The 13,555-nt window shown below is 48.4% G+C and overlaps 2 protein-coding genes across 2 annotated transcripts; both read left to right on the top strand.

Moving 5' to 3' along the window:
• Window positions 1–1,516: 1,516 nt before the first annotated feature.
• LOC123119369 (protein WIR1B) lies at window positions 1,517–2,199 on the top strand. Its single transcript, NM_001405976.1, has 2 exons — window positions 1,517–1,720; window positions 1,832–2,199. Exons 1-2 carry the CDS (start codon window positions 1,588–1,590, stop codon window positions 1,954–1,956), a joined length of 258 nt encoding a protein of 85 aa, NP_001392905.1. The 5' UTR covers window positions 1,517–1,587; the 3' UTR covers window positions 1,957–2,199.
• Window positions 2,200–12,152: 9,953 nt separating this feature from the next.
• On the top strand, window positions 12,153–12,882 carry LOC101867525 (protein WIR1A-like). Its single transcript, XM_044539160.1, has 2 exons — window positions 12,153–12,405; window positions 12,536–12,882. The coding sequence occupies exons 1-2, from the start codon at window positions 12,285–12,287 to the stop codon at window positions 12,658–12,660; spliced, it is 246 nt and encodes an 81-aa protein (XP_044395095.1). The 5' UTR covers window positions 12,153–12,284; the 3' UTR covers window positions 12,661–12,882.
• The last annotated feature ends 673 nt before the right edge of the window (window positions 12,883–13,555 follow it).

Genomic DNA, 13,555 nt, shown 5'->3' with positions numbered 1-13,555 from the left:
TCCACGTAGATCCAATCTTCATCTTTATCGACACAAGAACGACGAGCAGGAGCTGGGTCATCTACTCCAGGCCTGCCCTCGCCTACGATCGAGACACACACGCGCGTAGGTGGTCTCCTCCAGCCGATGCATGTGCACCGACCTGATCACTTCATCTAGCTGTACGACTACGCCAGGCTACAAGCCAACATACTTCTTTGGCAGAACACGGCATCGACACTTCGTCGTCACGAGGGACGCCTCCAAACGACGCATCATCATCGACATGCCGCTGCAACATCATCACCGACACATCATCGTCGACATGCCGCTGCAACATCATCACCGACACATCAACGCCAAGGTCTACATCAACGTGGTCTTCATCAACAATCTCGTCAATCCATCGCCGCCGCCTCTACAACCCAGCCCACAAGATGGACAACGAGTGTCCTCTGACAGACTTTTCTGCAAGACGCGACCTCGACGACGACAATGACCGCGTCACGACGACGGCATCGACCGCGTCATCCACGACGGCACGACTGCATCAACACGGCGTCACTACAGTGACGACCATACACAGCCACACGGTTATGGCAAAACCGATGTGTGCTCGATGGGCTTCCTCCGGTCTTGGCAAAACCGGTGGACTCATCGCCGACGGCACCCTCTGACATCCGCAAGGTGCATCGTCCACGTCTGCAGCTCCTTCATAGCGCATTTTTGCGCCTCCGGCTTTGTGCGGCTTCATCATCCACGACGAACACACAATCGACCACGACTACCTCAACCATGGCTACATCACCATGATCGGCTACCTCGACATTAATGGCTACATCTACAGCAACTCATCGGCAACAACTCCAGTCAACAACGTCCGTCTCGTCACTTGCGTCCACGACACTCCCGCTGTGACTGCGGGAGGGAATAGAGGAGAAGACAGGGAAGGCACCAGAAGGGGACGCAGTCACCGCCCTAGGTGCCGACCTATCAGCCATCAGAAACGCAGTTGATGATGATGCAGCGAAGAAGACGACAAAAGCGCAAGACTTCAAATTCAGTCGCAATCGTCTGCTTCACTCCCGCTACGACTGAGGGGGAATGTTAGAAGTATATTTACGTATAAGATAGAGATAAGAGATAGAGATATGATAGGTTTAACTTGTCCTCTACTCCAAGTCTCTCTCCTTCCATTGTACCTCTATATATACCCAATGCACGGGTTAGATCAAAACAACATAATATTCAGCAATCCTATACTTTTTCACATAGATAAGTAAGCAATGTGGGGACTGGTTGACTGACCGGAGAAAAATGGAGAAGGGAATCTTGTCTTGCTGCGCGGCCGTAGTGACTTATCTTCGGTCGTCGCTGCGTGCGTTGGCTCGTCGATTGATCGACTGCATATGTCTCTTTCGTCGGTCGTCGTGTACGGCCACCAGTCACGCGGGCCTTGACTAACCGCAGAAATTTGGTGGTATCTCTCTCTCTCGACCACACGGACGGTCTACAAATACGTACGGGCCTTCTTCGAACAGCAAGCATCAGAGCAGGATAGCAGACGTGCACAACTAGCTTTCGAAGCCTCGCTCGAAACACACCAGCATGGCGTCCCACAGTGCTGCCGGCCGTCGTCCCACGGCGCTCGTGCATATCGCTCTCTTCGTCGCCATCGCCGCGGTCATCATCAACAGCTCCGTCTGTCTTGGAGCCGCCGTCCACGACGCCGCCACCTCAGGTCAGTCGTCGGACGGTGTCCGTTCATTTCCTCATTTTTGTAATTGATTAACTTGTTATACATGCTGACCTCGACCTGCTGAATAACGTCCGTCCATGGTTTCCCGTCCAGGCACCGGTGCTCTCGACCCTAACGTCCCTGCTGTTCCGACGCCGGGCAGTGCCGGTCAACCCTACACCGGCCGTGGGTGCCGCACAGTTTATGGATGTAAACCACCGGCGGGTAGCCAGCCCTAATTACATCCGCGCGCAGACCCCATCTCCCAGACACAATGCTTGCGAGGATCCATCGATATATGTAATTGGTTAGCACAAGTTAATCTACTGTCACGCACCACCTTATGTACACGGTAATACCGTCTCGTGATGTACTTGTACCTACTTAAACTCGAATAAATCTGGATTGTTGCATGTCTGAAATTTCGTGTGAATTCATGGTCAATTTTTGTGGAGACGATATTACGTTTGGTTCGGAATTTACAGCTATATACCAATGCACAAAGTAAAAAAAAACAAAATGAAGGCATCCTCATTCATTAATTAAAAAGGATAACAAAAATTGTTACACATCACCCCAAATACAAAAGGGGTCATTGCTCCACTAGTAGAAAATAGGGCATTTGTTCGGCCCTCGTAATACCATTAATCCCGGTTCGCTCACGAACCGGGACCAAAGAAGGCAACTGTCCTGGTTCGTGAGCCCAGGGGGCCGGCCGGGCCACGTGGGCCATTGGTCCCGGTTCGTCTGGACCTTTTGGTCCCGGTTCCACGCACGAACCGAGACCAATGCGCCTCGCCCCTGGCCCCTGACCATTAGTCCCGGTTTGTGCCACAAACCGGGACTAAAGGGTTGGTCCTCGTTGCGGTCTGAGTTCAGTCCCACCTCGCCAACCGAAGGGCGCTCATACCGGTTTATAAGCCCGTCCCCCTCTGCCTTGTTGAGCTCCTCTCAAAGTGAAAATAGATGCCCTTATACAGGAAATTTGACCTAAATTCAGAGTGAATTTCTTTGAAATTCATAGAAATTTATTATGAATTTAGGTTGAATTCTCTCTATAGGCGCATCTATGCTCATTTTTTTATGTTGGGGTTGGTGATCTTTACAGACTTTTTGTGTGTTGAATATGCACCATTCAAAATCAGTCTCTGCTTTGAATGGTTCATTTTGAACACACAAAAAGTCTGGAGTTCAAATAAGTCAAGAAAATAAAATCCCTTTGTAACAGATGAGTTTTCGTCCGAAACCCTGATACTTCGAAAGAGATTGTCCATTTTGTTCACGAAGTGCATCCAGCTTTTGTCGTAACCCTCTCAACTTTTTAGCACATGCTATGTGGGTGAAATGATGATACCATGCCAACTTTCAACCTTTTCAGAGCTCATTTGTAGGGCTTTTCAATTCAGGGTCATTTAGCTCAAAACAATCCGTCACTGCATGAAAAATAACAAATGAAGTCAGAAAGGGTTGAAAATTGATGATGTGGCTTTGAATGGTGCATTTTGAACACACGAAAAGTCAGGAGTTCAAATAAGTTTAAAAAAATGAAATCCCTTTGTAACAAACGAGTTTCCGTATGAAATTCTGATACTTTGAAAGAGATTGTCCGTTTTGTACACGAAGTGCATCCAGTTTTTGCCGTAACCCTCTCAACTTTCTTGCACATGCTATGTGGATGAAATGATGATACCATGCCAACTTTCAACCTTTTCAGAGTTCATTTGAAATGCTTTTCAATTTTAGGGTCTTATAGCTCAAAATAATCAGTAAATGCATGAAAAATGGTGCATGAAAAATAACAAATAAAATAAATAAATAATTAGAAACAAAATAATATGAACTTTATTAAAATATATAAGTAGAAACAAAATAAAATAAACTTTAATAAAATTTATGAAACTAAAATTAACAAAGTATTTTCTGTTCAAAGCATTATAAGAAACCTCTAGTATTATTGAAACTAAAATTATATAAAATTGATGCAACTAAAATTATCGAAGTATTTTCTGTTCAAAATCATTAAAAGCAAAAAGAATTTTCATAAAGAACTTTTTTTGTTAGAAACTTTAATAGCAAAAAGAATTATCATAAAGTAAAATAAATAAGTAATTAGAAACAAAATAAAATAAAATAAATAAGTTTTTTGTTGTAAGTAGAAACAAAACAAAATAAATATTGCAAAAAAGAAAACATAAAAACAAGCAAAAAATAAAAATATGCCACCTACTGGGCCACCACGACCTGAATACGACTAGAAACCCATCGATGGGCCAGGATTCAGGCCCGCTAAGCCCATCAGGCATAGCAGTGACAATTAGGTCCGTAAGCCTGCAATGGAGAGGAGCTCGAGAGGGGTGCGGCAGTAGGGCTTATAAACCACTGCGCGCCCCTCTCAACTAGCGAGGTGGGACTAAACTTTCGACGCGGGCGCAGCAGCACAAGGCCTTTGCTCCCGGTTGGTGGCACCAACCGAGACTAAAGGTGTGCATTGGTACCGGTTCGTGGCACTAACCGGTACCAATGCCCCCCCATTAGTCCCGGTTGGTGCCACCAACCGGGACCAAAGGCCGCTGCTTCCCGCCCTTTGGGCTGCTGAAAAGAGGCCTTTGGTCCTGGTTGGTGGCACCAACCGGAACTAAAGGTCGCATTGGTCCCGGTTCGTGACAGCAACCGTCGCCGTCGACGACGCCGCCGAGATTGTCGCATTCGTCCCGGTTGCTGTCACGAACCGGGACCAATGCTTCGTCTATATAACTAGCACTTGTGAATTTTTTTCATTCAGTTCGTCTTCCCCGCCCCGACGACGCCGCCAGGCTGCCCCTCTGCGCCTCGCCGTCGCCGTCGTAGCCCTGCCTCCGAAGCCGTCGCGCGCCGCCGCGCGCCCCCTGCCTCCTCGTCGCCCGTCGTCGTGCCCCTCACCTCCGCCCCTGCCTCCTCGTCGCCCATCGCCGCGCCCCTCACCATCGCCGTCGCCGCCCCCTGCCTCCTCGTCGCCCGTGGCCGCGCCCCTCACCGTCGCCCCCGTGCCCTGCCTCCTCGTCGATCGCCGCCCCCTTAGTGAGCTCATATGAATTTCCTAATTTAGATGTGTAGTTAATTGAGTTGTTGTAATTTGTTCATAAATGAATATGCAAAAGTTAGAATTTTTTTTCTGTTCATAGATTTTTTTTGTGATATTACTGTTGAATATGCAAATGTTTGTGTGTTCATATATATGCAAAGAAAGTGTCATTTTTTCATAGAATTTTTATAATTTTTTCTGTTGTAATTTTGTTCATAGAATTTTTTATCTTGTTCATAGAATTTTATGATTTTTTCTGTTGTAATTTTGTTCATAGAATAAGAAGAGAAAGTGTTTAATAGAATTAGTTAGAAAAATAATAGAACTAGTTAAACTAGTTTATTTTTAGTAAGTACTACTTTATTCTATTTATAGTAAGTGCTTAGTAGTTGAACTAGTTGATTTAATAAAACTAGTTTATTTTACTATAGAAGTAGTTTATTTTTAGCAAGAAAATTAATAGAACTATTTTATTTTTTAGTTAAAGTAATTATTCCCGCATCGACGTCGACGATGCCAATCCCGCATCCTCGTCGTCGACTCGGCGGAGGAGGCCGGCTTGATCAGAGGGGCCATGTCCGGGACTGGGCTCCGCCGGGCTGGTTTTGGGAGGTGCTACCTTCCGGGGGGCGTAGGTTGGTGAGGAGCCAGCCCGTCATTGACCCGATCCTTGTTTGGTGGCGGTCGCGTGGGCCAGTGATGGTGCCGAGGCTTCCGGACACCGTGGAGGTGATACGTCACCGTGTCAGCGAGGAGGACGAGCACGTCCGTCGCTACATGGTTGCGTTGGAGTGCAGGTTCGACAATACCTGGCAGGTTCTTCAGGGATCTCACTGGAGCTACGATCCTATGATGGTTCCTTCTCTTTGGGTATCCACCGCCCGGCGCCGATACCCGTCGGGCGCTACGGTTCTAGCTGTACTAGCGATGCTATATGTATGATAGTATTCGAGGTGTATTAGTGATAATATTCGACGATGTACGGACGCATGGAGATGATGTAGTTTTGCTTATAATTGAATGCATCCTAATTTGAATACTACTTTATTTTGTGATTGATTTTGCTTATTGAATGCTCAAATTGGAAAACTACTCCTACTTTGAATGCTAAAATTGGAGAGTACTATGCAAGGCGTATGCATATGATTAGTTGATAGCTTATAGGGTTTTTGTTTTCGCAGAAATCTAGGAGCCCCCCTCCATCATCCCCGCCGTCGTCCCCGTCACCGACCCCCTCCGACCTCGAGGTGAGACCAGCCACGAACCGGTTTTAGAAAGATAATTAAACGATATTTCGGGTTGACTTTAAGTCTATTGAGTCTCCACCATATATGAGAGGACGAAGAATCTCGACTGTTGTCGTGGGGGTAGCTTCTCCTTCGTTCCCGTGTGCTAGACAATTTGGTGTAATGCACTCGGGAACGAAAGGAAGGAGCTACCATCCCCGACGGTCGCAAATGTCTGAGAGGAATCAGTGAGGGAGAGTTCCACCATATATATATGAGAGGACGAAGAATCCCGACTGTTGTCGTGGGGGTCGCTTCTCCTTCATTCCCGTGTGCTAGACATTTTGGTGTAATGCACTCGGGGATGAAAGGAGGAGCGACCATCACCAACGGTTGAATGTATACACCACGTGAGCTGAGAGTTTTCAAGAAAAGACTCGACAAACCGATAGTCAACCCGTGATGAATAATAATGATCTAACTTAGGTTTTTTAGTACATATATTTAATTGTAGACGTTTAATATTTGAATTATGAACATAGGAAATGTCGTACTCGGACGACGAAAGTCTCCCGGGGGAGTGCGACTGGTGCCACGACGACCGAGGTCTGTGCGACAGGCCTCACCTGGACGAAGATCGGCGCTTCAGTATTAAGCTGGAGGAGACCTTCGATGTTGAAACGGTACGCAACGACGACAAGTGTTATTTTTTCGTAATTAAGCACGACTTCAACTATTTCAACGTGTACTTTTCATCTTTTACAATTCGACTAGCTTATCCCATGCCATGCAAGACGCTACGTCTTGGAGAGGATGGGTTTTGAAGACCATGAAAGTATGGAAACAAAGAAAATTCACCTAAGGACCCATCATGATATAGATTTTGAAGTAAATCTGTATAATTCTGAGAGCGTAACCCATTTTGGTTGCAAAAATTGGGAAGCATTTTGCAAGATGTATGGTTTTGATGAGGGTATGCTTGTCACCATGGATCTTGGTGATCCTGACATCGAGCAAGACAATATGGACATTTGGGTCCTTGTTGATACGCCTCCAATTCTACCGCTATGTGAGTTTCTCAAACATAGTTATTAGCTAATTTATATTGTTCATTTCAAAATAGTTGACAGCTTATTTTCATTGACAGCTTATTTTGATTGTTCAAACAATGTGCGGAACATGGTAGACAGAACCTACTACACCGATGGCTCTGAGTTAACTTATAAGGAGAAAACTCATCTGGTCGGATTTTGTACTGATCTTGAGAATTACAATATCTATTGTAAAACTCCTCCACATTATGGTCAATACGTGCCACTAGTGCACGTGTTGAACTACGGTAACTACTATGGAGATACCCTGGTAAGATTTCTTACTATTACGACATCCGTGCATCTTTTGCATACTTCTAAAACTAGTACATCATTGCTAACTATGAAGTTATTACTATGTTTTTCAACAGATAATCCCAGAGGATTGTGTGCCTCATTTGATGTATCAGAATGGTAGCCTTGATGTTTTGAACATACAACCAGGTCATCCTACGAATCTCAACTGTCCATACCGGATTTCTAAAAGAAGTGGAGACATGAAAATCAAAGAATGGAAAAAATGTATGGACAGTCGCAAGGAGGTTCTTGGAAGCAAAAGGAAGCGGAGCGCAAAAATTGGAGATAGGATGATCTCCATTCTCCATAATGGAGAGTCGGGGTCTATATTGTTTTATGCTATTTTACCTTAAAGAGGGTATTTAGGTCCTACCTAATACTGATGATCATGTGCTAAGAACAATTAAGTAGGGTTGGTTCGATGACTATAAGGATGATGATCGTATGACTTGTTATTAATAACGAGTAAAAGTTGTATGATGATGATTAGTAGGACTTGTTATTATGATGATGCATGATGCGGGCATGAAGAGTTATTATATATCAGTTGGTGAAATGAACATGGATTGGAATGAAGTGAAGGAAACAAGCATGTGGTGCATGTCGAAAGTAGTACTAATCCAAACTTCATCAAGTTAGGATTAATATTACTTTCGAGATGCACCACATGTTGCCTTCACTTTAATCTAAGCCATGTTTAGGCATAGTAGTAGCGTTGGTAAATCAAGCACGGAAATAAGAGAGGACAGTTCTCTCTGTTAGCTAGCTTACACACCCTAAATTACCCCCTAAACTCTCCCCCTTTAAAAAAAAACCCCAGCCACTGAAATGCTGACGCGTGGATGCCTTTTGGTCCCGGTTGGTGTCACCAACCGGGACCAAAGGCCCTCCTGCCTGGGCTGGCCGCAGCGTCCACGTGGAGGCCCGTCTGTCCCTGTTCGTGTAAGAACCGGGACTAAAGGGCTAGGGCATTAGTAACGACTCTTTAGTCCCGGTTCAACAACCGGGACAAAAGGCCCTTACCAACCGGGACAGATGACCCTTTTTCTACTAGTGCTCTACCGGTATTATGTTAGTACCCCTATTTTTTTGCACCCACAATAACCAAAGTCAACCTTCCCTTTTGATGATGCCGGAGATAATCGGTGCTAGTGTTGATTTGTGTCGGAACACACGAGCATTTCTCTCATTTCAAATGGTCCAACCAACTAGCACGGCGAAGATGAATCAAACCGCGATGGTTAGGAGGACAGTGGTATTCCCGGTCCACCAGATGTGCGTTCCTGGTGCTGGCATTTCTCTGGATTTATTTTAGGCCTTTTGGCGATGCGCGTTTAGCGGGCGCAGACGTTCCTGTCGACTACGAAGATGTCTGTGGCGACTTTGTTAATGAAAGCGATTAAGAAAAAAAGGGGACCGGCAGTGTTGGGAGATGGGTGCGGAAGCGTGAGGATCACTAGGCTCTGATACCATGAAAGGGATTATGGGAATTTGCCACACTTAGGCTTTTCCATTGCGTGTTAATGTATAAACAAATATTACAATTCTAACCATAAATGAGAGATCACAATAATAACGATTCTCCTCAATTGAAGGGATTATGAGATATGTCGTGATACGTGACATATTAGTCTAACAGTCAATCTCAAGATGATGTGCCGGCTCAGTCTCTCGAAGGTGCTCATAAGAGCAGGGTGTGCGTGCGTGCATTCTTAGGGGTGAGCTTATGTGCGTATGTATGAGCGTCCGCGTCTGTACTGTGTTAGAAAAAAACTAGCATGATGAGGGATGTCGTGGCCTTTTTAGTGGGGATGTTGCTTCCGGACATGTTGCTCCGACAGTGCGATAGGGAGTGCAAGGCCCATCAAGTTGCCATGTCAATCCCATGTAGACCGCAAGGGAGAAAGAGGATAAAGGTTGCAGGCCGCCAGTCGTGCTGATCCAACCTAGGATAGAACCACACATACCGTCCCCTCACACGCTTATATCACTATGCTGCTTACTCTTCATTGGCCCCAAACGTGTAGGAGATCCACTGCGGCCCACTGAACTCATGGTTGGGCCTCTCACATCTCGACCTGTTGGTCTGGCGTTGCATCCTTCTAGCTGCGGAGTGCCTTCGCCAGGTAGGTTGCTAACATACTTACTCGCATCACCCATTAGATGCCTGCAAGCGTGTGGATCAGACGTCACGACAACTGTGGCATCCTCTCCCCTCGGTTCACTACAGGAAAATTAAATAAAGACGAATATGAAACTTACTTGGCGAAGACCATTTAAACCTTGACACTGTAAGCCGAGTGCTGCACCCGGCTTGTGCCACTCTGCTTATATTAGACCGGCTTAGATCATAAGCCGAGATCCACTTCACAGGCACTCGGCTTACCTATAAGACCGGCTTAGATTAAAGCGAGTATCCGTATTTTTACACTCGGCATACGTCGAGCCACACTGCGACATGCGATTTTTCTAGCCTGATCCTGCATTTGATGAGCGTTCGTGGGTCAAACAACATTTGAGGATGTGTTAACGCGGGTAAATCTTGGGTTTATAGCGGCTGTCAATGACAATGATATCTACTTTTTTCTCAAAAAAATGGGGGAACCATCACATCGTCAAGCCTTGAGCTACTAGATTGGACCTAGTGGAAAGACCTAGCCCCCGCGTCGCCCCTCCCGCGGGCGACACGGGCGGCGCCGCCACCTCCTGCCGTTCGCCCTCCCCCTCTTCCCCTTCCCCGCCGCCGCTGGCCAGAGCCGCCGGGGCAAAGCTCCCCGCGGTGGCTGGCGGCGGGGGCCTTCTCCCCTCCTCGCGTCCATGGCCTACGGGGGCGGCCAGGCCGGGCGGAGGCGCCGGGGCGCGCGGATCCTGGCGGCGCGACGACGACTATCTTGACGGCGGCGGGCCCGATGGCGCGGCTGCAGATGGGTCGACGTCTAGCTGTGTGGCGGCTGCGTGCGGGTCTCCTCGTGGCGGCGGCTTTCGACCGGCGGCGGGGTGGCACGTGCGCGGCATCCGGCGAGGGGTAGGCTCCCGGCCACTGTGGCTTCCCGTGCGACTGGAGGTACGCGGAGAAGAGGCTGCGGCGTGTGCCCTCGGGGAGGATGGATATCCTCGCCCAGATCCGTCGGCGGCATGGCGGCAGAGGTCGCAGTGGCCGGTCGGCGGCGGCGGAACAAGGCCGGTGGCATCGGTGATGTTTTGTCTGGATCCCGGGGCGGCGGCCCTGGATGGTGGTGGCGGGTGAAGCTCGGGCTTCCCGCGGCGGCATGGCGTGGTGCAGTCCTTGTCCAAGGCGGATCTGTGACGGCGATCTGTTTGCGGATTGGTTCGGATCAGAGACGGTGACAAGCGCGCGGGATCCATGTAGGCGGCTCTCGCGGTTTGGCGAGGTGGGGGTGGGAGCCCTCCTCCCAGGCTCCACTGGAGGCACACTCTGGCAGTGGCAGGTGCGCCAGGACTCCTACGGTGGCACTGCTATTGCGGTTGGTCACCGGATCTAGGTGGCTAGATCCGGGGCTTTGAAGGCGGTCGAGACGGTGCACAGGTTGTCGGATGGATTCCTTGGGACGGATTCGGGTGAAAACCTTGTTTTCGGTCGTTGGCTGGAGCCGGTGATGACGATGCCCTTATCATCGTTTCCTTCATGAAGGCATCATCGAGGTACAAATCCCATACCCACCCATTACCTCAGGGGGAAACCCTAGATCAATTGATCGGATGACGGCGGCATTCATGTGTCGTTACCCCCTTGGGGGCGGCATTCTTGGAAATGCACTCGGGCTCGAAGGACCAGCGGATGGCTTCTTCGATGGAACGGTGTTTCTTTCTACATATTCATGGCGGCGGCTCTTGGCGGCATGGAGCAGCGGAGGCTTGGTGTCAGATGTGTGGTGATGGACACGCGCAGGAGGTCGACACTATCTGGCGTCGTGGTGGCGTCGTCGGCAGCTAGACCGAACAAGGTTGATGCAGCAGTACAGCTCTGAAGATGGATTGGTGGCAAGTGGTTGTGGCGGCCTCATACCCGGCAGGCGTCCTGGTTGAGGAGCGCGCCAAACTGGTGGGTGCCCATACCCGATAGGCGTCCTGGTTGGGACCTCAGGTCTTAGATGTTAGGTCTGGCTGCGATGTCTGTTTGGTATTAGGCCCAGGCTATCAGCGCCCCTTCATCAATTGGATAGGTATAGCGACAATTGTTGCTTAGACGGTGGCTTTAGTCTTATTATTGTATGACTTTGTAAGGTCTTGTGAGAATAATTAATAAAGTGGCCGCATGCATCGCCCAGATGCAAAGGCCGGGGTCCTCCTCCTTTTCTAAAATAAAATAAAATAATGGGGCATCTACTCACTGATGGCCGTCAGACGTCAGTCTAATAGTTTAAGCACACGTAGAAGAACGAAGAAGCCTTTTTCTTTTGGATGCTTGGAGCTCCAATTTGACGTGTAGTGTACAGATAAGGAAGCAGAGGGAGAACAGACAAGAGCCACCCGGGGATGGAAACACTAGCGATCGAGGGACGTCGCCGGCAGCCTAGCTTGTTGACTAACCGGAGAAAAATTGTGAAGGAGAATCTTCTCTTCCTGCGCGGCCCTAGGGACTAATCGTCGGTCGTCGCCGCATGCGTCGGGTCGTCGATCGAGTGAGGTCTCTCTCGTCGGTCGTCGTGCACTCACCAGCCTTGACTAACCGTAGAAATTTGGTGGTACCAAGATATTAGATATGCTGCTCTCTCTCTCTCTCTCTCTCTCTCTCGGCCAGACGGACGGCCTATAAATACGTACGCACGGGCCTTCTTCGACCAGCAAGCATCACACCGGACGTACACAGCTAGCTGCCCAGCTCTCAAAGCCTCGCTCGAATCATCAGCTAGCAGCCTCGAATCATCACCATGGCGTCTGCCGGCCGCCGTCCCACGGTGCTCATGCAGATCGCTCTCTTCTTCGTCGTCGCGGCGGTCATCATGAACAGCTCCGTCTGCCTTGGAGCCGCCGCCGGCGACGCCACTGCAGGTCAGTCGACACTCGACTGTGTTTAATTCCCTTCAAAATGTGTTCCTTCATTTCGTTGTCATATTTCCAATTGATTAGCTAGTAATATGATGTCCTGCTGAATGACATACGTCCATGGTTTCCCGTCCAGGCTCTGGTGCTTTCGACCCTAACCGCCCTGCTGTCCCGTCGACGGGTGGTGCTGGTAAACCCTACACCGGCCGTCGGTGCCTCCCTAAGTACCGCTGCTACCCACCGGCTGGTGGCCAACCCTAAGTAAGAAGTAAGATGCACCCGCCCGCGCCGAGACCCCGTCCCCCAAAAATAATGCAAGGATCGATCGATATATATGTATATACTATATGCATGCATGCACGCATGCCTCCGACGTGTCTATGCGAGTTATTCTATTGCCATGCATCACCTTATACTCCTACACAGTAATATTGTTTCCTGTACTATTTACACTCTGAATAAAACTGGATATATATTGCTGCATATCTGGAAACTGATGTGAATTCTCGGTCAATTTGTGTGAAGAAAGTTTGGCTCGGACTTTATATATCAATTTTTTTTAAAGATCCAGCATTGCTGGCTTCATTTGATTTAGGTAGGGAGCATATGGTAAAACAGAGTTGTTGACCAAGTGATCAATGGGGATTCAAGCTGACTTGAACCAAGAAAACAAAACAAAGAGAATGGGTGACAGGCCGCCGGCCTGAGTAAAACAAAGGCAACCATCTCGCATCAAAATCCCCAAACGGGGACTCTATGGCTTTCGCTCCTGCCAAGCGCCATTGTTCCGTGCTTCGTCGAACCGCTTGGGTTATATCTGATGCCTTTGCTTGCTTCTGCCTGAAAATATAGTTGTTGCGCTCACACCAGATTTCCCATGTGATCATCATGATCATGGTCTTAACCCCTTTTCTTTCTCTTGCGGTTGCTCTTGATAGGATTTCTCTGACTGCGTTTGCGGTGGAACTTTGCTCTTGCGCTGATAGCTCCAGCAACCGGCATCCCTTCCATTCTGCCGCTGCGCTCCGTACCTCCCTGGCTAGGCAGCAGTTCCAAAATAGATGCGTTAATGATTCCTGGTTTCACAGGCACAGTTGACAGAATATGGAGACAGTGAATAAATTCTGTTTGGGTACAGTCAGGTAACAAAGAGTAC

Source organism: Triticum aestivum, chromosome 5D (assembly GCF_018294505.1).
Source record: "Triticum aestivum cultivar Chinese Spring chromosome 5D, IWGSC CS RefSeq v2.1, whole genome shotgun sequence".
Taxonomy (NCBI): domain Eukaryota; kingdom Viridiplantae; phylum Streptophyta; class Magnoliopsida; order Poales; family Poaceae; genus Triticum; species Triticum aestivum.
The sequence above is the reverse complement of the archived record's forward strand: the minus strand, read 5'-3'. Positions and strand labels throughout refer to the sequence as shown.

What these genes read in the sequence shown, in the direction of transcription:
- LOC123119369 (NM_001405976.1), top strand. Translation starts at nt 1,588, where the DNA reads ATGGCGTCCCACAGTGCTGCCGGCCGTCGTCCCACGGCGCTCGTGCAT. An exon ending in CCACGACGCCGCCACCTCAG is followed by an intron (nt 1,721 to 1,831) that starts GTCAGTCGTCGG and finishes TTTCCCGTCCAG; the next exon opens with GCACCGGTGCTCTCGACCCT.
- LOC101867525 (XM_044539160.1), top strand. Translation starts at nt 12,285, where the DNA reads ATGGCGTCTGCCGGCCGCCGTCCCACGGTGCTCATGCAGATCGCTCTC. An exon ending in CGCCGGCGACGCCACTGCAG is followed by an intron (nt 12,406 to 12,535) that starts GTCAGTCGACAC and finishes TTTCCCGTCCAG; the next exon opens with GCTCTGGTGCTTTCGACCCT.